We start from the raw sequence: 27,186 nt of genomic DNA, 5'->3' as shown, positions 1-27,186 counted from the left end.
CTCAGGCTTTTTTATACCTTTCTTTATGTCTGCTTGTAATCGCTGTTGGTGGCATTGGTTAGGCCAAAGTCACTTTTGGAGAGGTTGCTGATGACATCCAGCGACCCCCTGCACAATAGTTTAAACCCTGTGTAACCCAGCTGGTTCAGTTCATCAAGAGCCCTGGGAGCATGTGGATATTAGAGACAGGTGTGGTAGGGAAACTAAACTTTGGCCAAAGGGCTGCAGATATCTTTGATGACTGCTTCTCAGGATGAACCTTACCCATTCATTTTACTGTAAAACTTTATTAGGTAATAAATAAAGACATCATGGCCCATAATAGAGATAAACTGAGATGGGAAGGGGTATTTTTCATGTAGAAAACATTATGAATGCATGTGGTACGGAGATAAGGAAGGCAAAAAAATGATTATTGGCAAATAGGTTGATCCCATGAAAAAGTTTTGTCAGTCCTGACCTCTGAGACCAATATTACAACTGAACTGACCAGTGTTTTCTTAGTTTTAACACACTTGATTCAAATCAGCTGGTCAATAAGCCTGTCCTGAATTGAACTATGGGTGATTAGCCCCATTTGAGCTGGATTAGCTGGATCCAAAAATGTTCTATTTATCAGGGGCCCTGTTAATAAAATATTTTTGAATTGTTTGAAAATTTGTTCTTGAAAACTTGTCTGTTATACAGAGTGCCATTCATATGGGAAAGAGGACATTTCTATTCACAGACACACATTAACATGGTAAATGTACAATTTATATTGAGAGAGGCGCAAATGTCTAAGCATTGGCTCTATCACTTATCAATCCACATTGAAGTCATCCGAGACCAGAAGTCCTAAAGAGGACAGTAGGTCTCACTTTTAGTGGGTGGTCCTCCCACTTCCTCCATCACTCAGTGTGGTCCTGCCAAACACAGGTGGCTGTTTGTCAACATCAGAATTGGGCAGCTTTGGTTCTCAAAGTATATTGATCTATCCTATAATGTTGTTACCTGTTAGAAACATATTGGCAGCTGGCTTAACCTGTTTCAGAGGGGAGCTTGTACTAGAACTCAGCTGAGCTAAACTGTGATTGGGGAAGTCTTAGCTAATGGGTGGAACTGGCAATGACTAAAAACTGGAGAGAAAATTAGGTATAAATTATGTTGTATAAATCTTCACATCGGATTATTTGAAGATCAGAATCTTCTGCAAAGGTTTTTTGCTAAAGAGGCCCAAATATTTTCTGATGAGATCCATGCGACTGATCCAGTATACCTGCTTTTACTTGCCTGACAGTAATTGCAGTCTTTTTTAAATTGACCTCATGCAAATATAATAACAACCTGTTATTATACGTGTGCAGATGGACACAGCTTCACACTGTTGATATTGAGCATTCTACCTGCTGATCTGTATATTCAAGCATAATGTTTCAGTTCTACAGGACACCTGTAGAAATCTAGAGAAAAATAACATGTCGTTTTTTGGGATCAGGTAGTCAAATACCTTACCATTGTTATTATAGAATGTACCCTGGTGAACTTCACCTGGCTAGAATGGGGTTTTACACAATACAACCCTACACAATACAAGGCACCAGGGCAAAGAAACATGTAGAAACAGGTATGACCACTTGAAACACTCACAGGTACAAGTGGACATTGTCGCTATTTGTGATAACAGTTCTCTGTAAGTGTCTTTCAACAACTGTGCAGACGAGATTGGCTAATGTGGAGTTTACAGTGGTGCCACTTATGCATCCTACACTGTCTGAAAAACTCACTGTGGTGGTACCTTTTGCTGTCACTGTGGTGATACTCTCAAGGGTATGTATTCAGTACTTATAAGTAGGGAACATAATTGTACCTTTTTCTATTATAATTGTAGATTTTAAAGTTGTGTTGATTTCATATTTATCTCCAGGACATGTATTACGTTCTTTTATTTTCCATAAATAAATTTTCTAATTCTATAATAAAAAAAAATTACACATTTTCTGAAGAAGAGAATGCAATATACCTTTAGGGAGCACAACTGGACTTTAAAACCACCGTTGTACGTTTAAAGGTACATTTGCACTGATTGTACATTTATGGTGTTTTTTCTACTGCATGTGAACGGCTTGGCTTGACTCGACTCCACTCTACTTGGCCAGTGGAAAAGGGTTCTGTGCAGTGGAAAAGTGCCATTAGAGACCAACAATATACCTTTTTTTTCTGAGAGTGTATTGAGATCATTGAGCAATCATTATAAGATACCCTGAAATTCTGCATGCCTCTCACTCAGTTTGGTGTCTTTACTCTAGGTCTAGAAAAGACAGCAATGTCTACTATAAAAAGAAAAAAAATGTCAGTCTTACGTTGCTTTTGCATGGTTCTGCCCTGTCTTTGTACATCATTTTAATCTCACTTAGCCTGTGGAGCAGACTGAAATCTGCCAATCCATTTAAAAGGCACATTTGAAGGAGGGCCATCAGCAAATGACTATTTAGGCTTTATTGTGGACTGCAGCGGAACATTGGGGCACAAGGTCTGACCACAGAGGCACTTTGCTGTGTTCCCTGTCTCCTCTCTGGCAGATGTGACACTTAGAAAGACTCTGACTATTAGAGAAGTCCATTAGAGAATGTAATGTAGTGACCTCCGATGCTGGCAATGAGGCGCCTGGCTTCAGCGAACACGGCTCTGTTCAGGAATTAAGAGACACAACATCTCCATGGTTAGGGTTTTAGCAGAACAAAATACTATTCACACTACATACAAAAGTTTGTACACTGAACAATCACTGGATTAGAAACATTTACCTTGTATCTACACTCATTGCCCATTTATATGCCTCACTGACCATACAGGAGCATTGTAGCCCACCTGTTCTTCTGCATGTTTTCATGGGTTAAGTAAGTGTTTGCAAACTTTTGGCTATTTGGTGTACATAGGAATATGCTAAATAACTGTTGGACTTTCATCACATGCATTTGGTTTTAATGGATAACACGAATTCCTAGATTCACCCCAACACCCCAAAAACATGCGTGAAAAGTCAAAATGCTCCCAGCACACAGTAAAACACTCCTAGAGTTATTTACATATTGCCAAACAATGGCATTAAAATGTGAAGCAATTAGCTCTGTTTGTTTTTATTTTCTCTACAGTGTGGTCTGGAAGTGGGATATTTTTGTGGTCTTTTCAAAAGTGAAAACATTTGGAGCATTCAAATTTGCTTTCATGCTTGTTACAGGCCCTTTGGAAGATACAGATGGAAGCAGAGCTCTAGAGTTACTGAAATGGACACTGCCACAAAATAAGATCAGATGCTTACATGCTAAAAGTATTCAATTAATTGAATAACTAAATGTAAAGGTATTTCTATAAAGAGGTGATTTTAATAACATTAGTTATCATTGTTTAAAATAGAGATGCCCGGTGCTGTTGCTGATATATTGCAGTAAGGCAATATATGTGTAAAAACAACATTCATGACTATAATCACTGGATTAGGAACACCTACCTTGTATTTACACTCATTCTCCATTTTATCAGCTCCACTGACCATACAGGAGCACTTTGTACTTCTACAATTACAGACTGTAGTCTGTTTCTCTGCATACTTAAATATCCCCATTTCACCCTGCTCTTCAGATGGTCAGGACCACCACAGAAGTATGATTTGGGCAGTGGATCATTCTCATCACTGCAGTGACACTGACTTGTGGGTGTTGTTCTGGTACAGGTGGATCAGACCCATGAGTGATGCTACCGTGGACTACAGTCTGACCCTTGTTCACCTCTCTCCTGCACATTAAATCTCTGTTCAAAAGTGCATTCTTTCATCTATGTAAAATTGGTAGACTCCACCCTATACTGACAACTATAGACACATAGATCCGAGGTTACATTTTTCTAGATACAAGGTTAAGCTTCAAGGTTACATTTCTGCACTTCTCTGTTCTATGGCCCACTTGCTAAATCAGTTTACATTTTACATAGAAAATTCTGCATGGCCTCGTACCTGCCTACATCTCTGACTTACTACTCCCCTACTTTCCATCACACATGATAAGGTCATCAGATTTTGGTCTATTAGCTGTTCCTAGATTCCGGCTCTTCATTATGGGTGACAGGTCTTTTAGTGTTGCTGCCCCCACCCTCTAAATCTCTCAACTGTCACCTTTTCACTCTTCTAAGCATCTCTCCATCTTTAAAACTCAGCTAAAATGTATCTATTCTCTGAATACTTCCATCCCCTCTAAAATATGTGTTTTATTTTATTATTACCCTCTCTCTATGATTATATAAAGTGTGACGAGACACTCATCTCACAGAACTAGACACGATATTGGGTTCTCAAGAATGAGAAAATGAGAATGAGAAATATCTTTAAGAAAAGATGATGAAAAGTCAAAAAATGCAAACTCAGACTGGTTTCTGTCTTGATTGACTGTCTCCTGAGACTTAACTTAACTCGGAGTTACTAGCTTTTAATTGAAGCAGTCTGTGACCTAACAGAACCACTTTCCACAAATTAAATATATAAAAAAACACAATATAAATAAAAAAAAAATAAATCCAACTTTTCTTAATCCTATTTAGTGCAAACCCAAACCAGTCATATTAAGTCTAGTATCAAGTTTAATATCAAGTTTAGAGGGGAACGAAGGATAAGTCATCAGCAGGGGTCATCACTGTGGCTGAATACAGTATCCTGCCAAACTTGTGAACAGTGGAGAAACATACCCAGAGCTGCGCCAAACATAGCCCCAGGAACACACACAAACGAAGCATGTTCGTGTTGTTTTTGCTATTATTTATTCATATGAAACCTTATAAATGACCCTGTCCAGCTCCCCTGGGCAATAATGCTGTGTTTGAAGCTGAGCCCTTTCTTGAGTTACTGAACCTCGGCACATCCACAGACTGGGAACAAATTTTTATGATTCGCGAAATAGTTTATGTCAGTGGAAACGTGAGGAGTTCCTTGTTGGTAGAAAAGTGCTCTGTCACTGTTTATTTTTTCCACCGGGATCGCAAAATGCAGCCAGACATATGACTTAAAAGTAGCAGGAGTTTCTTCTATGTGAATTTCCTCCAACTTCGATGTTACACTGGCTGTTACTAGCAAAGAGCCTCTGTAACTGACAAGATAAGTTTGCATTACAAGCTACACCTTTTCTGTTGAGAGCTGCTCTGACTGTTGAGCTGTAGCACTCAGTGCCATCGCTACTATACTGCCAGATACGTCACACTTCCAAACTGATTTTTTTACCTATGAGACATGTTCAAGCTTGACAAGAAATATTGCTATGTTTGTGGCACTATATAAGGGCCTATATAATAAAATATCTGGTATACTTTGGCTCAGAATCAGTGCACATCTAGTTTTCCTTGTAAAGTTCTGCAAAAGTTGATTCAGATGATATTTCCACATTCACTGGATCTCTAAAGTTGTCACAGCAAAACTTAATATTTAACAGCGCCACCTTAATAAAAAAGTTGTTTAGTACATTCACTGGGATAAGCTAAAGATGATTTCCTCTTAGGATTCAGTGATGCGTTCGCTTTGTCTTTGCAGTGTCCTTCACCATTGTCTCACAGAGCTTTAGAACAAAGAGTGCATTTGTTTGCGATGCCCTTTCATTCAGTCTTTGTAGCTGTTAGTCCCTGTGGAAGATTTTAACGAGGGATTCTGTGCAAGAATATATTATAATATATAATATATAATATTATAATATATTTAATTGAAGAGCTCCTGCCAGCTCTGGATAACTCTGCAGTGTTCACTCTTAGCAGCATTGTATATCATGGCTTTAAGCTGGCATCTACTGGTTGGATATTGAAGTTAGAACGGGATGTCATTTATATTCTGTAACCGCTTCATCCTGAGTAGGGCTGCAGAGGGTCCAGAACCTACCCTGAATCACTGTATGTGAGAAGAGGGACACACCCAAGAAAAGGTCACCAGTCCATCACAGGACGTCACCCCCTAACCGAGTCACACAATCACTTGCACTAGTAGACAATTTCACACAGAATATCCACCTACAAACCTGCATTTTTGGATTGTGGAATGAATCCCGAGCCACAGAGAGGAAAGAGAACACAGCTAGCTTCCCTATGATAGGATCACTCAGCATAAAGATAGGCCAAGTAGACATTAGCTGATGTAACAGAGTTGGCAGTTATCATTTTCTTCTTAGAGTGTCGAGCTGTGTGATAGATTGGCACTTGCTGCTATTTGAAAAGATGGAACCATAAATCTTCATTTTGCCAACTTTGTAGCAGAATCTGCCTTGTACAAACCGGATTCCAAAAAAGTTGGGACACTAAACAAATTGTGAATAAAAACTGAATGCAATGATGTGGAGATGGCAAATGTCAATATTTTATTCGTAATAGAACATAGATGACAGATCAAAAGTTTAATCTGAGTAAATGTAACATTTTAAAGGAAAAATATGTTGATTCAAAATTTCACAGTGTCAACAAATCCCGAAAAAAAGTTGGGACAAGTAGCATTAAGTGGCTGGAAAAAGAAAATTGAACATATAACGAAGAGCTGGAAGACCAATTAACACTAATTAGGTCAATTGACAACATGATTGGGTATAAAAAGAGCTTCTCAGAGTGTCAGTGTCTCTCTGAAGCCAAGATGGTAAGAGGATCACCAATTCCACCACTGTTGCGCAGAAAGATAGTGCAGCAATACCAGAATGGTGTTACCCAGGGTAAAATAGCAAAGACTTTTAAGTTATCATCATCAACCGTGCATAACATCTTCAAAAGATTCAGAGAATCTGGAACGATTGCTGTGCGTAAGGGTCAAGGCTGTAACACTCTACTGGATGCTCGTGATCTCCGGGCCCTTAAACGTCTCCCATCTAGATCTAGATGTCATCTCTTTCAGGGAAGACCCTGCATTTTTCAACAAGGTAATGCCAGACCACATTCTGCAGCAATCACAGCATCATGGCTACGTAGGAGAAGGATCCGGGTACTGAAATGGCCAGCCTGCAGTCCAGATCTTTCACCTATAGAGAACATTTGGCGCATCATAAAGAGGAAGGTGCGACAAAGAAGGCCCAAGACGATTGAACAGTTAGAGGCCTGTATTAGACATGAATGGGAGAGCATTCCTTTTTTTAAACTTGAGAAACTGGTCTCCTCTGCCCCCAGACGTTTGTTGAGTGTTGTAAGAAGAAGGGGGGATGCCACACAGTGGTAAAAATGGCCTTGTCCCAACTTTTTTGGGATTTGGTGACGCCATGAAATTTTGAAACAACATATTTTTCCCTTAAAATGATACATTCTCTCAGTTTAAACTTTTGATCTGTGATTTGTGTTCTATTCTGAATAAAATATTAGATGTTGGCACCTCCACATCATCACATTCAGTTTTTATTCACAATTTGTTTACTGTCATTAGGGAGATTTGGTAGTCGGTACCTAGAACCGGGTACTTTTTTGGTACCTGCTTGCTTGTTGATTCTGAGCAATCCAAATAGGGGCTAAACTGTAACATTTAAACCTTGCAGAGTATTGAATGGCCAGAACAGGGTTCACCAGTCTTATCCACAAAGGGCTGTTGTGGCTGCAGGTTTTTATTCCAACCAAACAGGAGCACACCTTGTATAACTTTATAGAGACAGAAACTTGTTGATTAAACAAGTAAAAGCATGTGTGTGTCTTTATTGGAATGAAAACCTACAGCCACAACAGCTCTTTGTGGATAAGATTGGTGACTCATGGGCCAGAGAGATTGTCGATAAAATTCACAATGAGATTCTCAATGAAATGCAGCCAGCACAAATAAGCCATTTTTAAAATCTCCGGGCTACAGTAGTGATCACATTTGTTTTTATTTGCAATAGCAGCTCATAAAACTACTAGTTTTTTTGAAGAGGTACAAAATTCCTTGGAATGGTGGCCAATGAAAGAATCCAGACCTGGACCGTGCAACATGGGACAGAAAAGTTCTAATGATCTGTCTGTTGTCTATGGAGCCATCGTTTTGGAATATTATAGAATATATTTTGGGGTAGGGGTTGAAGGGTTGTAGGTGAAAAAAAAACAGGTACCTTGTACCAAAAAGTGAATAGAGTCGAGAGGTATAGGCACCCTTGCAGTGGAAAAGTGCCAAATGTAAGCGTAAAGCAGTGTTTAAACCACTTAATGTTCATTACATGTATTTTATTGAAATCTATGTTTACACACATGAATTTAGTGCCTTGATTCATCAAAACAACAAGCATCTGAGTTTTGTCCGTATGCACACAGAACACAACAGTAATTGTGTTCATGGGTCAAGATTCATTTACATATGGCATCCTCCTGCAATATCAGCATTGCGAAAATAATTTGTAAACAGTTTTTGTGCATCTCACTTTCTATGAATTTTATTTATTCATTCATTCATGTTCTGTAATGGACTTTTATTGTTCAGAGTCGTGATGGGTCTGGAGCTTACCTAAAATCACCAGGCTCAAGGCAGGTACATACCTTGGGCAAGGCACTAGTCCATCACGGGGCATCAAACACTCACACGTTCACTCACACATATGGACATTTCTTGCACAGACAATACACCTATGAACATGTGTTGTTAGACTCTGGGAGGAAACTGAAGCACCTGGAGGAAACCCACACACACAGGAAGAACACACTGTGCTGCCCTTTATGAATATTAATTAATTTATTTATTTTTAAACACTGCTCATAATCTATGGCAGACATCTTTGTTGTGGGTTAGTTACCCACTAAGGTAAAGTTGAACCAGAGATTAAAGGTGGATGCTCTTTCAACAGGTCTGCTGTGATGATTGAAATCATTCAGCACTTGGCTATGTTTTGATCAGGATTTCCTGCTGCACTCTGTGAGCTTAGCCATGAAGGGCTATTCTCAGCTGAGCCAAAACTTTAATAAACTGAGGGGAAGAAAAACTTGACCTCGGCTGTACTTCCACATTTGTGTCTCCTGTTGTAACTCCAGTTGTGATACCCTCATGTTGCCTTTGCTTTCTATTTTAAGCCAGCTCAAGCCTAAATATACACTTAACCTTGTGGAATCCAGCACTACTCTAGATCGTATAGCATATGAAATCAACCTTTAAAGCTGTTATTGATCCACAACAATTGTGGAATTTCTAAGTCACAAAATGCTTTTTTTCTAAACATTTTCTTCTCAAAATGTATTGCTGTGTTGTCATGGGAAGGGGAATGTTTGGAAAGCTCAGGCAGTCCATTAGCCTGATGTTCCATGCTCAGGCCTGAAATATGAAGGTTTAAGCCTCGGGGAAGTAAATAAGTGAAAGAGTGCATGCTTTTTGTGGGGAGTGTTGTTGCTATTCTCTCCTGGCAGTGATGTTTGTTCAGTTTATATCTTTAGACATTGTGTGGTTTTGGCTTGTAAACAAACCTGAGAGGTGACCTCAAAGCCTTCAAAGTGGGTGGTATTCAGTGTCAATACTGATTAAGTGCTCTCCTCTGCTATTGAGAGGAATGAGGCTGATTGGGGTGGGGGAGAAGGTGTGGTGGGAATGTAAACGCCCTGTGACCAAGAGAATGCCTGTAGTGTGCCATGTTGACCAAACTGCTGGATTTCCTTGCCTCTGAACTTTGCTGGCTCTGTGACACATTGTTTTCTTTGGTTTGTCCCCTTTCCTCTGTGTCTTTGTTAGCAACACTCCCACCTCTTGAAAGCCTTTCAGGCTCCAGGGTAACACCTCATTGTGTCTCAGTTAGGAGCAGCGTGCATTCGAAGGCGTAAAAACTGACAGTAATTTAAGATAACATACTTTCAGTCAAATTTAAAAGCTTCTGTTTGAGACTGCTACTGAAAACTCATTTCCACAGAAATCTTCAGTGATTTAATTTGTCAGTTTTACATTAAAGTCAACATCTATGATTGTAAGGAACTGCTATTCTTACTTTTGTTGTTTTTTTGTTTTTTTTTCATAAACACTGCATCTTATGTGAAACCGTGTGTTTGTACATGGCTGAAGTTTAACAGAGAGAGCAGGCATATCAGACGGAGACCCATTTTTTTTAACCATTTACAGACACTGGGTCTTTGTAAACACATTAGACAGAATAAGAGCATGCAGACAGTTTTGAGAGCTAGCAAACTGTGAAAAACAACCAGTGACCAAGTGAGAAGAACCAAATAGAACTGTGTAGAGTTGAGTAGAGCTGGTACTATGCAGTGGAAAGGTGCCATTTTACTCTCACATAAACCTGAGTCCAGCACTGCAGTTGGAGATAACAACAGGAGACGATACAGGGCAGTGTAGTATTTATGCATATAAGTTACTGGTGTTAACTGCTATTTTAGCTGCTTAGCAGCTCAACACATTAGTCACGCCCACTTAGAACTGGGCGATATGGCCAAAAATGTTGTCACGAATTGTACTATATTGATCAATCTCGATATTTATCACAATATTAACAGTTTGTCACACTGTGACAAAGAACATATGCTTAGATTATATACTTATATATATATTATATACATGTACACATACAAAGATTATATATTTATATAAATATGTGCACATAGTATGAACATTACTCAAATTCACAAGGAAAGATTTCACTGGAACAATAACATTTTCTTACCACATAAAAAGTAATGATATCTATGTCTTGTGTCATGAAAATATTCTTAGGGCATTACCACCTCAAGAGCTTAAAGAAGCAGAATGAGTAAAACAATAGATTAAGAATTAAGAGTTTAAAATAATAAATGAATAAATAAATAAACACTCAAGTGCTGTAAACATATTGCACTTAACCCATTTAAGAAGGCTTAGAACAGTGCTTATAACAGTGGGAAAGCTAGAACGTTTTCAGTTTTGCACATTCATTCATTCATTCTCTGTAACTGTTATCCAGTTCAGGGTTGCAGTGGGTCTGGGGCTTGCCGAGGTGGAAAAAGTTGGGAATGTTTATTTAAAAGAAGCAGCCTGAGAAAATAATTTGGTACGAGAAAAACCATGTCAGGCAATGAATGGTACTCTCGCAAACGGGAAAACATTTCCCGGGAGGAAAATACACTTTGGGCGAAGAAAAACCCACCGGCACAAGGGAAAGTTTCTGCGCTTGTATTCTGTCAGGGGGTCGCCGTACACCCAAAACACAGAGGGAACAGGAGACAATAACATATTTAATATATATTTAATACATACACACAAGCACTCGAATTAAGACTTATTTTAGACTTGTTTAAGTTCTCATGTTCATGCCTTCTATTGTGTTCATTTACTGTAATAACATGCGTATAAGTGCTATATATTGAGCTCTATTACCCAAAGCTTATCATTGTTATTGAGCAAAAATCTATCACGAAACAAACCGATATCGTTCTATCGCCCAGGACTACGCCCACTGGTTAAATGCAAATGCTCATTATTTGACAGAGCCGGTCCATAATTCCCTTTTCTGGGAAGGTGATATGATGATCACTGCCTTGGTGGTTTTATGGAAAATAAATGATCTGAAATATGTTAGAAGCTTATTAAATGAGCTTTGTAAACAACCATCTCCCGCCTCACAGAGTGTATCCCAGATAGAGACTAAGCCTGGTCTGGTACTACATTATTTTGAAAGATATGTTTTCATTGAAAGAGTAATAAAGTTCATGACGAAGCTTAATCCCAGTCTGGGACACTGGCCCTGTATGCTTTTGTGCATGTTTGGTGTGTAAATGTCTGTTTTCTGGACAAAACATTGCCTTATAAATCTGGCATATTTTTTTTCTGTTATCTTCTCGAAAAATAATTATATATTTAGTATTTTGAAAATTATTGATTATTTGACAAACAAAAGGGCTTTAGGCTGAGGCCCAAAGAGACAAAATAATACATATAATATAGGTAGGTTTTAATTGTATTTTTAAAAACTTTTTTGAGCATTATATTTTGTCACTATAATGCTTTAAAATACAAATACAAAATTAAATGTCTAATAAGAATGGAATAACTTAAAATTAGATGGGGTTAGACAAATCAAAGGCCTTCATGGCAATCAAAGGCCTTTGGCAGCACTGATTTAATGGATACCAATGCAAAGCCAGACTTTAACATGGATATGTTAAAGTCTGGTTGTTGGCTTTCACACCCTGCTGATTTTCCTTCAATGCCAGTCACTTAGCAATTTTTCCCAAGCTATTGCTTTTATCTTTGACCTCTGATAATGAGCTCCCAAATTACCTATTGCACACTGACACAGCAGGATGAATGGTGGTGGCATGGGAGAATCAGCCGGCACAGATCCATCCTTTGTTTGCCTCAACCCTTTTCTTCCTTCTTTAGAATCCCTGTGTGGTTTAGGTCAAATGGTGTCCCAGTGGTTACGTTTAGGTGATTTGTTGGTATGTTTTGTAAGTTAAATTGCTTTCAATCAACCAAGCCAAGTATTGCCATTGTGTTTTAGTTGGTGGCAAGAGTGGGTTGTAACTCATCTAATAACTTTGGTACAAAAACCATTGAAATTTCCTTAAAGTAATGACCTGTATAAATTGTGGAACAGCTCACACAGAAGGGAGAAAGACAAGGCACTTCAAGAACAGGAAGAAAAGCCCTTCAGTAATACCATGGACTTTATGGCATTATTGAGTTAAGGGCAGTCAGAGCGCTGTCAGGGAAATGTTATGTTTGTGTGATTGCATGCCACAATAGTAGAAAATGATAAGCTGTTAGGGTTTCATGTGGCCAAACAGTTCAGTAATGCATACCATCCAGCTTAACATGGAAAGCATAACATGGATAAAGTTGTTGTTAAAATTTAGTCAGTTGGGAGATATCAATTTTGAAAAACACATCTCTGTATATCATTGGCTGAGATGTAAACACAGTTGTTCAGGGTGGCCCATGTGAAATAGATTATTGTAAATTAACTTACCAACTGGCATAACTAAATGCTGAATGTGATAAGAATGGGGGGGGGCAGTGTCTACTATGTAAATCCATTTTATTTATCACATAAAACCACCACACATCGTCTTTTATGGATTTGAAATGTCGACAGTAAATAAGATATGATCAAAATGAATGATGTCAGTTTACTTTGGGTACTATTTTGCCTTAAAACATTCTACTGAAAGGAGAACCATTTTTACATCAAAAATCACAATTTGAAAGAGTGCAGTTTTAATTCTGGTCAACTCTATCAAAACCTATGTCAAAACAAGTTTTAAATGGGGACATTTAATTAATGTATAACAGAGTCAGACCCATATACATGACAAATAAATAAATGAGGTCTGATGCACACTGTCAGCACTCAAAGTAAAGCCAATAAAGAAAGAATAGACATTCACAGAGAAATGTGCACTAATATAATATAGCTAAAATGAGAACAGAGAAAAAAGACAATAAAGCAAAAATGCCTAAAAACCAGAGATTCTGCTCCTCACTCCTGGGTGCTTTTGCTAAACTGAGCTGTGGCTCATTCTCATTAAAGGAACATGCACTGAAACCAGTAGTTCTAAACAGGGCTGTTTAGACAACGTGAGAACTGTATTGTGGTGTTTGATCTTTGTGGTATTTTGACCAAAGCATGAATAGCTGCTTCAGCTGGGAAACCATGTTAAAATGTGGAAACGAGGTATAATATTTCACCATTAAGGAATGTTTGAAAAACAGGTGGAGTTTGCCTTTAACACATCTATTAAACAGAGTTCACATGATTATGAAAGAGAGGCTACTACTGTTTTATTGCATGTTAAGCATGTGTTTTCCCTTTTGGTGTTAATTTCTCTTGTTGTATCCTTTGGCCTACCATTTGTGCAAACTGTGGCATAGCCAGCAAATAATGCACCTTTAAGCCCTTTTTTTTTTCTTTTTTTTTTAACATTTTACATCATGCTAGTCAGCACGAGGCAGACCTAAATGATAGCCAGGCTGTCTGCAACATCATTGATCTTATCTGTGCAGTACAGCTGAATAACAGTATCGCCTACTGCAGCATCAATTCCAACCTGCTGCAAGTCACCCTTTGTAGGTCTAAGTGTCATTCATCAGCAATATGGATGAGAACGAAGGCTGAAGGTGACGTGATCCATTTTAACAACACACCTTCCATTTACTACAGCACATTGGTCTGAAGAGAAAGGTCCTGCTTAAAGCCAGGTTTACTCACATTTGTTTTGCATTATCTATGCTCTTTGTTTATTTTGATCATATTTCTTAATAAGATAAGAATAAGTGCTCAAAGCTCATTTTTTGCTGATTAAAATTTTTTTTTTTGCTTGCTTCAATACACTGACAGATGAAGGATGATGGGAATTTTTAAAAATGTTTTATATGCATTACTAGTTACAGTATTTTCACAATGCTGCATGGTGCTGCAGGATATTTACTGTGTTTGCAGCTCTATGTACAAAAATGAGAGAGGCTGCATACTTCAATTCTTCAACCAATTAAATGGCAAATATTCCAAAAATGATTGGATATTATTTGGATTGCCCAGCCAATTTTACATTTGTTGATCCAGTCAGTAAATCAATGAATCAACCTTTATTTAGCCATGAAGAACATTGAGTGTGACCCTCATTTGCAATGTAGCTGAGCAATCTATATCACTGTTTCTTTATTTAAAATCCTGATAAAGAGTTTCTCACATATGGATTATCTGGATTCTGAATCTGGAGTGCAGGGGTTCTCAAATTATCTAATCAAATGACCAGCTCACTGCTTTTCAGTCTTTCAGAGGGGGGGCCATATTAAGGCTGAACAAGGAAAATGATAGAAAAACTATTTACCATGTAATAATGTTACAGTTATTTAAAAATTAAAGTGGCAATTATTTAGAGATTAAAGTCATAATATGTCAAGAATGTCACTGTGGATTACTGGGCAATATTTCATTCCACTTGCGCAAAAACATTTCATGCTAGAAAGTGTGTGAAGTGTAGGGAAACATGCTTCTTGCTGAAAGGCACAGATACGGAATCTCCAAAGTTGCTCAATTCAAGTGGCCCTAAAACGCTGCTGAACCCAGTGCCTAGTTTTTGTTTTACTGTTAATTCAAAGATGGCCAGATGGTAAAAAGGCCAGACAGCATGCATTGTTGCTGTAGTTAAAGGGGCTGGTCAAATGAAAGCAGCGGGCTGTATTTTGAAGACCCCTGTTGCAGTGTCTGACCTCTCAAGCCCATCCTACTGTGAGATTGCATGTGACTTACCTCTAGAGTTATGAAGCTAAGAACTGTTTTCAGGTGTAACTTTTCAGTTTCAGTTTTTTCACAGTGTTCTTAGTCAAATATAGAGAAAGGTCTTATTACTGAGAGAGCTGTGACTGTTCTGAAAATATTGATAAATGTATCATTTAGGATGAGATGCAAAAAAAAAAAAAAAAAAAAACAATTCCTTTGACCTCAGGGGGCATGCAGGGACATGAACTGACCTGGTCAGTTACAGACTGATTTCTATCTGTTAACTAAAAGCATAAAAGGAACATTAGATAGTGTTTTTTTTACCTTAAAACTACTGCTTCAAAATCATTGTGACGTTTCACTGACCTGTAATATGGAGAACAGAGCCTGTGTCTTTGCTACTCCAGACCCTACAGTGCCCCCCCACCCAACCCCTAGTTTTAGATCAGTGCCCTAAAAGTGAATTATACTATGCCACCACAGAGGGAGCCCAGAAGCAAAAATACAAAATCTTACCTTGTGTTCATTTAAGCTGCACAAGGCAGCATTAAAGTGATCTTACAACAGGTACATTAATTAACATGAAGCTAACAGTAAAAGATAATTTCTCTAATAGCCCAATATTTTGTTAATAACTTTACACATTAAAATAAAATTCAGTTAATGTGTGCAGCCATGTGTGTGGATATTGAGTCTGCCAGCTCTAAGTTGTTTTTAGTGGTCTCTCCCAGGGCTTTGGCAGGGCTTGAAACACTAAAAACAAAAACCAAAAAGGCCTTTTTCCACCATGTCCCCCCTCAGTGATCAGATATGTGGGTCCGGAGGGAGAGTAGAACACTGGTAGATGCAGTTAAGATGTCTCAGTGCATGGTTGGGTCAGGAACAGGACTCAGTTCATTCTAGGGCATTTGGACAATGTAATGAGCACTGGAATGTGCAATGGCCAGCTCAGGTTTACAATGGGAGCCTGTGAACAGCTTGTTGTAGTTAGTGATGTCAGGAGGGGAAAAAACCCAACACAGGCCCTCACTCTTCAAAGAGCAAGCATATCTGCACCATTAATGTAATCCTGCATTGTTTCCTTTCATTTCTCTTTCCTTTCCACTCATCTTAGCCTTTCAGTTTAATGATCTCTGGATTTACACTCCATTACCTTCTCTAGATATCTAAAGGCTCGCTTCCTGTTGACAAATATCCAGTTGTATTTGTAGAGCTAAGCATGCTTCAGCCAGACCATGTGGTGCATTTTTGTGGTTTTTTGAAGGCAGGTCATGGATCACAACACGCTCCTAAAATACCAAAAAAGGGTTAGCACACTATGGACAAGTATTATAACAATGTTGCTACATAATTAAATTTCAATGTGTTGTATGTATTTATATTAGGGCTGTAGATGGTTTTTAAGAACGAACCAATTAATCACAAATTTGTGAAAGACTGGTGCCCCCTCCAGGGTGTGTTCCTGCTTTGCGCCAGTGATTCCAGGTAGGCTTCAGACCCACTGCGACCCTGAACTGCACAAACAGCTACAATGAATGAATGAACAAATAAATAATCACACAATTTGCTCCAGTTAATCAGTGTCACTTCTTAGGGCAGAAGAATTTAATAAATATTTAAATCATATTAATATTAGTATAATATAATATAATGATTAAAATCACAACTAAAGTTATAAAGTTAGTAATTTTTTTTATATTATATGAATTAATTGCTTGATCAAAACATCCGCCAGAGGTATTGGTCAAGATGCTCACAGCATATATTAAGACAACATTGTAATTGGTTGAAGGACTGGTAAAATATTACAGTCAGTTCTAACAAAGTGTATTATTTTATTTATTTATTTATTTATTTTATTTTAGAAGTGAAATAGTGGTGATAAACATGTCAATAATATATTTTTTTGTGTGAATAAAAATGTAAAAAGATTCAGACTATAAATATCACAAGAACAGATACTTCGGTACCAAGTCGATATCAAAATTCTGAAAATGATACGGTTCTTGTTCCCTGTGGTACTGGAGGTCACAGATCTCAAAGACCACACAAGGTCACCATAATAAGCCTACACGCTAATATACTGAGAAAGCTAAAACAACACCAACACAAGGAATTGCATCGACAGGAGAATCAACAGGTCCATGGCGATTGGTTGAAAAAAAAAAGTTACTTATGGAAATGTTTAGCGTTCGAGACCGATGACCACCCCAAAAAAAAGCAGCATCAGTAAGCCTGAAGAGCTCAGAATTGACTCACACACAAAGCATATCAGCGCTTACCTTAGGCTGTTCCTTTCAAAACGAGACCAAATTTGAGAACCGTTCATAAGTAATCCTCATGTAAAGACTACTGGCAATAGGGTTACAAAATGTACATAAAATTAATAAAACAAATAAAATATGATTCCCCATAGCTTAGGCTCTCAGCGTTCCAATGACACGTAAATCAATTTATGGTGATGCGCAACCAAAGAGGAGGTACAAACACAGACACATGCTTCAGCATAGAGCATTCGGTTTCTGCGCCGGCGGACTCATGCAGCACGAGAGACGACTGAAGTGGTTTTACTTGGCAGGCACTTGCTCAACAAACAATAATCAAGACAATAAATATTTTTTTGATTTATTTCACTAGCTGCCTTTCTCCCACTGAGACAATTTCAATACAGGAGTGGTCTGAGGGAGGTTGCCTCGCTATACAGCCAATCAGGGTGAAGCTCCTACCTTCCAACACATCTGGCATTTAAAGGGATAGAGTTCTGGGTTAGAAACAACAGTAAAAAAAAAACGAAAAAACAATAGAATTTATTTTTGCTGGAAAAGACTTTTTATATAAAAGCATTTATGTAGACATGTATTCATTTCATTGATTTCTTTGTATTGAGTATTGGTATTGAGAATCATGGTATTTAGTGGTATTGGTACAGACTTATACATTTCTGGTATCATGACATACCTAATGCAGACTCTGTTATTTTGAGCCATGTAAAGCCCACTTTGCTTGTTTATTTTTCAAGGGTGTTCATCACTCCAAAGGGCATTCTATTTTGGATCTGTTGCTCTCCGTGGTAAAAGCAAATGATATATGAATGCCAATTTGCTGCTCTGGCGTGTGTTCAGATATTCGAGGCAGAAGCCATCTGTCCTGCACTGCGGAAAGTGGGGGCTATCTCTACACTACTCCTGCTTTCTTTATCTGGCAGAAAGAGAAACCCACCTGCCTCAGAGAAAAGGTTTTAAGGTCTGAGTGCAGGTAAACCATGTGGCAAATGCCACAGTGAAGGCAGGGAGGAACACAGGGCATCCTTGGCTGGACAAACTGTCCGAGCATGCCAAGCATTTCAGCAGGCTGATTTTCATAGTTTACATAAGGTGTTATTGCAGCCAGCAGCACGTCAGTGTCGTCTGCCTGTCAGCATTAATCTTCTTCTTTGGTAAAGAGAAGACTTTTGCACAGCATTTGTTGGTAAAGCATGAGTGTTAGTGTGGGGGGTAAGAGTAGTTTGATGTGTGTGTGATGGGTGTTGAGCAGAGGACAGGTGACAGCTGCTTATACCACTCAGAGAGCAGAGGAGGGACTGTCATACAGAATGTACTGTCATACAGCTTAAAGCATTCTGGGGAAGTTTGTTTTTTTTGGTTAAAATCATGAACATAGTTCTGAGAGTGTGAGAATTATATGGTATATATACAGTTACTAGACACTAGGATGCACCCACTGTGAACATAGTATATAGTATTTAATTCTGTGATGATTAATCATGAATTAAAGTGCTAGTATTTCCTTTTTTCTCCCTAGTTTATAATAACATTTCAGAGTAGATTAAGTGATATTTGAATTAGAATCTCTTAATTTGCTGAGTAAATGTTTCAGGGAGCCCTGTGAAGGACTGGCGTCCCCTCCAGGGTGTATTCCCGCCTTGCGCCCGATGATTCCAGGTAGGCTCTGGACCCCCGCGACCCTAAATTGGATAAGCGGTTACAGATAATGGATGGATGGATGTTTCAGGGAGAGAGTCATCAAATACAACGTTAATTAAGAAAAATGAAAGCAATTTTCTGCAATCCAAGTTAAGTCTTATTCACTGAGTTCGAGTCCAAGTCAAGTCTCAAGCCTTTGAGGGGCAAGTCCAAATCAAGTCTCATGTTTCTCATTATGAGTCCAAGTCAAGTCCCAAGTTAAAATTCATGAATGCCATCTGGTCCGGCCCACATCACTGCATTGCTTTTTCTTATAAGTTTAAATCATATACTGTGCTGTTATGTTTTAGCACACAGTACTACGGTGGCCCCCTGAGTCACATCACAACATTTACAAAGCAAACAAAAACTCACAACACAACAGCATTAAGGATAACACAAATGCATTTAAAAATACACAGCATTGAAAAAAAGCTGCATAAACTCAGAACACAACAGCATTAAGGAGTATAAAAATACATTTAAAAAATGCTGCATTGGAGAATAGCTCAAACCGGAAATGCCCCGGTCGCAAGGGGCACTGTATATGTTGATTTGTTGTGATTGCACCAAAAGCCTTAGCAAAGCAAGAAACGCACTGAAGTCAAAAGTGGAGAGAAGTGGTGGATACAAGGTCGTATACCAGAAAGCTTAGCGTGTCTCTAATCAAGTCCCCAGGAACGAACTTCTATCCACCGCGTCTTTTTCTTTGACCTAAGCGTATTCCGGTGTAAGCTATTCTCACTGTGATTAAGCCAGCTGATACTAGTGACTGAGCGGTAATACTAAAAGCGCGTGAAGACCTGAAAGTAAATCCATAGGTTTAAAGGAAAAGTAACCACATTTTAGCGGTTAACAAATTGAACATTTCTAATAAATACTTAATAAAACCAACAGATATCATTTCTGTTTTCCATACTATGTAGCTATGAAGTATTAAGTGATATTACTTGATATAACATGAAGTAACACTAAATCTTTGGAAATGTATGTATGTATGTATGTTGAAAACATTGTTTCATATGAGGTGTATCATTACTTTAATCTTAAATATTGGTTAGTATTGCATTTACATTTTTATTTTAACAGTACAATACCACTGTTGTCTGGCATGAGTTGTTCTTTTTCACTCAAATCACAAACAAGCAGGCATAATTCATTATTGTTTGTGTTTTTCATTTTTCAGTAATACTTCCGGAATGTTTAAAATACTTTCAACTATGTTGGCAGCTCTGTTTACACATGTTACAGTAAGTTAGCCATGTCATTTCTCTCAAGAATTAAGGGGAAATTGAAACAAATGACAGGGTCTTGCTGCACGGTTCATTGGTCATCTCCGCGCGGTTCGTGGAACTGCAGCTCAATCAAGGAGAGTGCATCTTCGCGCGTGAAGGGTGATCACCTACGTGGAGGGTGATCAGTTTGAGAGCGCTACAACTCAATTATTACTAGTCAAAACTTATTTTCAATAAATGCTAATTTACACCAGCTCGCACGCCTCTTCATCCTATCTGGCGCTTTCCATAGACTACATTTCAATATAAGGGTCACTGTCACTGTCACTGTCCAGTGTGTCACTCACACTGTCTAATATTATTTATTGGGTACAGCATCATGTACTGGCATGTTTAATATAATTTTGTTTTTGAGTTGCTCTGTGTAGCAGCCTGTTTAGCAGGGTGAACGTTGCGTCGCTACTAGTTAGTGAACTACTGAATAGTGTGTGAACATATTTAATTTTAGACATTTAGTTTGATTCATGTGTTAGCAGTTACATGCACAATAAGATGCAAAATTCTGAAAAGTTAGTTATGAAATTTAATCCATATTTCAACAAAAAAAAATGTGATTTACCTTCTGAAATCAACTAAATATATCGGCTAATAAAACCACTAATACTTCACTAGGCTCTGTAAAATGAGTGAATTATTGGAGGAGACTTGGTCAAATCCGGTAAAACTATTAACTTGTATTAAAAACATTAATATGATAAAGGGAATGTCTGTGATTGTAGGGAACTGCAGTACTCTAGTTTGTTTACAAGCAGAAGCTCTGAGTCTTTTAATGTGGAACACTGTGTTGGATGAGAAACACAACCTTTGATTGTATGTGGCTGAAGTTTAACTTGTATGTAAGTTGTTATTCACTGTTTGAATCACCACAGAATTTCATTTCTAACTTGAGCAAAATTTTGCTAAAAAATTGGAGAGCTAGCCAACTGTGAGGAAACATTCTGAATTATATATATATATATATATATATATATATATAAACTATAAGAAATGTTGGAGGAGCTGGTTTCCACAGAGTTGTCCACAGACATTTGGCCATATAGTATATGAATATGAATGAGTTGGAAGAGTGTAGCTCATACAAAGCAAATCCTTTTTTTTCCCGACCACTTATAACACCCAGCTTATTTCTTTCCTCTAATATCTGTTGATTTGTATCACTCTAAAATGGAACAATCTTGTACTTCATTTTTGTTCTTTTGTATTCTGCCTCCTGGTTTCCAGGAATTCCTAAGGAAGGAGCTGGGAAAAGTCAGGCTCCTTCCAAATAAACAAATTTAGAGTTTGACTGGTCCTCTATGATCCCAGTTCTAATCAATTTTATTCTTGGAATCAGACTATATGCCTTTCTGATTCGGTCTCCAATGGAGCATGAAGAGAAACACTGTGCCCGACACACACCCTTCTGTGTGTGTTTTTCTTTTTTGCAATTACAGAGTGGGTAGGGGAGTAGGGACAGGCAGAGCCTCAGTAGCCATATATTTGAGATATAATAGCCAAGGCTTACCACTTATACCCAACTGCCAGGGTTGCAGCACAGTGACCACGTGCCTCCAGAGACCATTGAATCTTATTATATTCTCCAGCTCGAGCTGAGCTGTTGAAACGTACCTTTTTATTAAGCATTTGATAGAGGGATTTTTTTTAATTGTTAGTGTCACATACTGCCTTTCTCCTTGAATGGAGCAGAGCAGAATCACATGATCAGTACCCTTCAGAATTCTGCCATTTGTGGGTCTTAATGACTCACTGGAGTGATTTATATTTGGACTGCACAGTTTTGTCCCAGAGTGGGTTTTGTACAACTCTCAAACTATAGCCTATAATTTTTTTCTCTATATTTCAGCATTGCATGTTTAGTGCAGCTGGTTTTTCTTTCTTTCTTTTTTTTCAAGGGGCAGAATTATTTCCTGCAGGGACTCGAATTTCAGCTTCCAGTGTGGTGTTTACTATGGAAATCTCTCTGTCAGGCTTGCATTAGTACTGTGAGACACTACACACTGGTAAGCGTATCTTAAAGGGTATATATGGAAAGTACATTTGCTCATTACAGCAACACTATGTAGTATTTTTACCTTAAAATTACAGCTTCAAAATAATTGTAATGCTTCACTCTTCTGTAAATAGGACAAGAGAGCCTCTGGCATTGCTACTACATATTCAGCACTGCAGAACCTGCACTATGTAATGTCTAGAGGCAGGCAGTAAATAAGCACAAAAAATGCACCCAGCCATTTTTTGTGGGCTGCAAAGACGAGGTGAAACAGTGCCAACAAAACACCATGAGCATTGAGAAATATGCATATACATCCATCCATCCCTTGTTCACCACTTATCCGGGTTCAGGTCATAGCTCTTTTCTGAGTAAAGAAACCCAAACCATCTCTCCCCCTGCTACTTCTTCCAGCACTTCCAGGGGGATACCAAGGTGTTCCCAGGCCAGCTGAGACATATATCTCTCCAGCGTGTTCTGGGTCTGCACCTGAGCCTCCTCCCCATTGGACATGCCCAAAATACTTCACAAGGAAGGCATCCAGGAGGCATCCGGACCAGATACCCACACCACCTCAACCGGCTCCACTCCGAGTCTCTACCGGATGTCCGAACTCCTAACCCTATCACTAAATGAGAGTCCAGACACACTGCAGAGGAAATTCATTTCAGCTGTATGTACCCACAATCAAATTTTTTCGGTCACTACCCAAAGCTCGTGACCATAGGTGAGGGTTGGGACGTAGATTAAATGGAAAATTGAGAGCTTTGCTTTTCGGCAACGGACCAGCACAGAGTTTGAATTACTGCATACTCTGCACAGATCTGCCTGTCAACCTCCCACTACATCTTTCCCTCACTCGTCTTTCCCTCACCCACTTGAGGCAGGAGCTCACTTTCAACCTGGAGAGAGCAATGCACCCTTTTCTGACTGAGTAACCTGGACTCAGATTTGGAGATGCTGATTCTCATCCCCACCGCTTCACACTCGGCTGCAAACTGGACCAGCAATAGCCAAAGGTCCAAATTCAATGAAGCCAACAAGACCACATCATCCACAGAAAGCAGACATGGGATCCTGAGACCACCAGACACCTTCCGCTACATGGCTATGCCAGAAAATTCTCTTCATAATGATGTGGAAAAATGTGTAAATGGCTAAAAATCAGAGCTTCTGCTTGCTCACTTCCCACTGCAGTGTGCTTGCCTTGAAACTGCTGCTTATTGTTGTTGGTTGTTGGTTGTTGTTGTTGTTGTTGTTAGTTGTTGAAACTACCAGTTCTTAAACAGGGCTTTTTAGACACTGGGTGATAATGCCGCTGTGGTGTTTGATCCTTGTGTGTGTTTTTTTTTTAGCAAAGCATGTCACAGATGCTTCATTAAGATCCCAGAGAACTGTGTTAATATTTAAATAAGTACAATATGTAATTTTTTAGATTAAATACAAACAAATGTGAAAATAAATACATTCACAGTTAATACACAAGAGGCAAAATGTTCTCTTTTTTGATTAGCTAAATTTTAGTGATTCATCTTCAAGGATATCTCTTGCTTCATGTACCCAGGCTATCTCATCATCATTTGTGTCTGATCTCCAACAACACCCTCCACCTTGATTCAGTTAGTTCGGTCCAAAGCTCAGCAGCCTCCCAGATAATCATGCTAACGTGTTTTCAGAAAGGAAATCCAACATTCTCAAATAATCACAGCACAGACAAAGATTATAGGCATTTATTAACATGCAAGGAGAAAGCTTTCCTAGAGGACACAAATGTTTGTTTAATCTCGTTCCAGAACTTTTATAAGGCAAGTTGCTCAGCCGGATACTGGGGAGGACAGTCAGTGTCCCGTGGTGATGCAGAAGGGAGCATGTGTGGTACTCATTAGAAGTGTGTGATGCATACTGCTGCTGTATAAAACAAAGGCCTCCTGCGTGCAATTACAGCCTAGAAATGCAGGAACCTTCATTACCTGCTTTAATACATCTTCCCCTGTTTTACTGGGCCTGTGACCTTTTTTCATCTCCTCAGATGGTTGTTGTGTCAGCAAGACTAAACAGATACCATTTGGTCTTTAAGTGCCAATGGAGATGATTTTGCTAGTCTTTTATAGTAAAATTAGTAAGACGTTAAAAGGCTGATATTGATAGTTTAACAAGTAGGCTAACTTGCAGTAACCTGCAGTTTTAAGGAACAAGAGGTAGTTTTTGTTTTTTATCTTAAAATTATGACTTTAAAATTATTGTGATGTTCCACTGCCCTGTAATAAGTAGAGTAGAGCCTCTGTCTTTGCTACTACAGGCTCCGCACTGTATAAACTGCACTATGTATCTTTTGGAGAAGGGTAGAAAACAACCTCCACTTCCCATTGATTTCAGGAAAGTGCTGTAAAAATGAATTACACTCTGCAAATGTAGGGGATTCTAGGAGCAAAATACCAAATCTTACCAAGTGTTCCTTTAAGGCAGTTGGAAAACATTCTTGGTTTTAAGTGTATATTTAATTTTTAGCCGGGTTTCATCATTTCATTGTTTGTTTGTGTGCGTGTGTGTGTGTGTGTGTGTGTGTGTGTGTGTGTGTGTGTGTGTGTGTGGATCTCTTTGCAGGTGTGTGCAGCAATGAGGTGCTGGTTCCAGAACGCATCACTGCAGTTCTGGGGAAGAATGTCACACTCAACTGCAGGGTGGACGTAGGTGCCAACCTCAGCCTTACCCAGAGTTCCTGGGAGCGTGTCTCCACCACGGGAATGACCACCTTGGCTGTCTTTAACCCTCAGTTTGGCATATCCGTAGCCGAAGAATACAGGAATCGCATCCACTTTGTCAGACCATCAGTAGAGGACGCCTCTATAGTCCTTCAGGGAGTGGGCTTCACTGATATTGGATCCTACACCTGCAAAGTGGCAACATTTCCACTTGGCAATACACAGGCCTCTACATTCATGGACATCATGGGTATGTAGAAGCTGAATCACCCTGAATGTATAGGCCTTGGCTTTTTGGGGATATATTTCTGCTCCCAGTTTGACATGACATGACTATGTTGGTTAGGTATTGTGTATTGAGTTGGGTTAAGCCTTTAAGCATAAAATATTTGTATTAAAGGAACACTAGATAGGACTTTTACCTTACAATTACAGCTTTAAAATCTTGTGATGTTTCATTGAGCTGTATTAGGGAAAACAGAGCCTCTGTCATTGCTGCTTAATTATTTGGACGATACAATATAATTCTATGAGTTACAAATAATGCCATAGAATAGAATGTAATAGTTTTCAAAATCTGGACAAAAACATTAATTAGGAGCTACTAAAATATTATAGTAATTACTTCAGATTCATTTGAGTCATAATTGTTTACAAAACTAAACCACATCAAACAGAATTATCATGATAGAAGATAAAATATTGCCCTATTCCTCAGATCTACAGCGGGATAGCATCATTTCAGTATTCACACTACATAATTCCAGCTTCTATTTTGTGTAATAAAGAGTTGCAACATTTACCATGAGCACAATCCATTGACAGTCTCTAGACTTGGACAGCACACATCACAGCTGGAGTTGAACCTAAATCCCAGTGAGAAGGCTCATCTCTGTGTTGTTAAGCCACATGGAGAGCAAGCATACCTAATAGCCAAACAGATGTGGAAGAATGAATGAACAGTGAGCAGTCCAGCTATGAGACACGAGCACTCACTTCCTGAATGGCTGATTAGTTTATAAAATGGAAAGGAAGGAGATTGTGCCGAAGCAAGCATGCATTCATTTAAAGCATAACAGCTCTGTAATGCCTAATGAATGATTCATTAAGACATGCTTAATGCAGTGTGGATATGGTTTACCGTCTCAATCTCTTCCCAAGGTCTGGCTATGTGTTTTATTATGATGTCTTTTTATGAGTTATTATTTCTTAAGATATTGAGTAATTGTTGAATTTTCTTATGATGTGCCTTTATTGTATTTAGGAATGGTCTAATGGTTAGAGAAGAGGGCTTAGGACTGAAAGGTCATTTGTTTGATTCCCATGACCGGTAGGAAAATTGGGGGGCGGTGGGAGTGGAAGAACACTGTCCTCCTCCCTCAATCCACAGCTGAGTTGCCCTTGAGTAAGACACCGTAACCACAACTGCTCCCAGAGTACCATTTGTGTTTGCTCAAAATCATTTCAACTGATAAATCACTAGGAACATATATCAAGTACCTATAATTGTTGTTCATAAGGGAGAAAAGTACAAGAGTTGGACTGAAAAAGGACTTAAGAGCTGCTGTCTGCATTTAGGAGGCAGTTTTGGATACTTGTTGTAGGATTCAAATACTTTCAGGAAGCTCTAGGTGGCCAATTTGAATGAAGAGGTCATTAATCTTCAATAAATTCATTGATTTACAATATTTCTATAGCAAATTAATATGTGTATGTGGTTACATATATGCTTTAAAAAAAAAAAAAGAAAAAGAAAGTCTGCCGTTACTTTTCTCAGTTACATGCATGTTCCTGTTGATGAATGCTTTGATTTTTTTTTTTATTATAATTGCTGCTTTTTAAACTTGAATGGCATGGAATATACCCTATGGTTTCTGATGATTAAGAGCAGGTGTGTCAAAACAAATCCACGGAGGGCCGTGTGTTTGCAGGTGTTCTTTTCAACCACGCAAAAGCCCCACACTACTGAAAGTCAAGATCTATTGATTATATCCAATGATTAAAAACAGGTGGAAAGAAAACCTGCACCCACACGGCCCTCCGTGGATTTGGTTTGACACCCCTGACTTAGAGGGAGGTGAAGGGATGCAAGTCAGTTAAGATAAGTTTTCT

At 38.6% G+C, this 27,186-nt stretch overlaps 1 protein-coding gene across 1 annotated transcript in view; it reads left to right on the top strand.

Annotated features, from left to right (window-relative positions):
• Positions 1-27,186, top strand: part of nectin3a (nectin cell adhesion molecule 3a) — a 45,572-nt gene that overhangs the window by 1,701 nt on the left and 16,685 nt on the right. The window contains exon 2 of the mRNA XM_066662456.1: positions 24,977-25,324. Within this exon, the coding sequence (XP_066518553.1) occupies positions 24,977-25,324 (348 nt within the window). The remainder of the gene's footprint in view (positions 1-24,976; positions 25,325-27,186) is intronic.

This window comes from Hoplias malabaricus, chromosome 1, assembly GCF_029633855.1.
Source record: "Hoplias malabaricus isolate fHopMal1 chromosome 1, fHopMal1.hap1, whole genome shotgun sequence".
Taxonomy (NCBI): Eukaryota; Metazoa; Chordata; class Actinopteri; order Characiformes; family Erythrinidae; genus Hoplias; species Hoplias malabaricus.
Note: the sequence above shows the minus strand (reverse complement) of the source record. Positions and strands in the feature narration are given on the sequence as shown.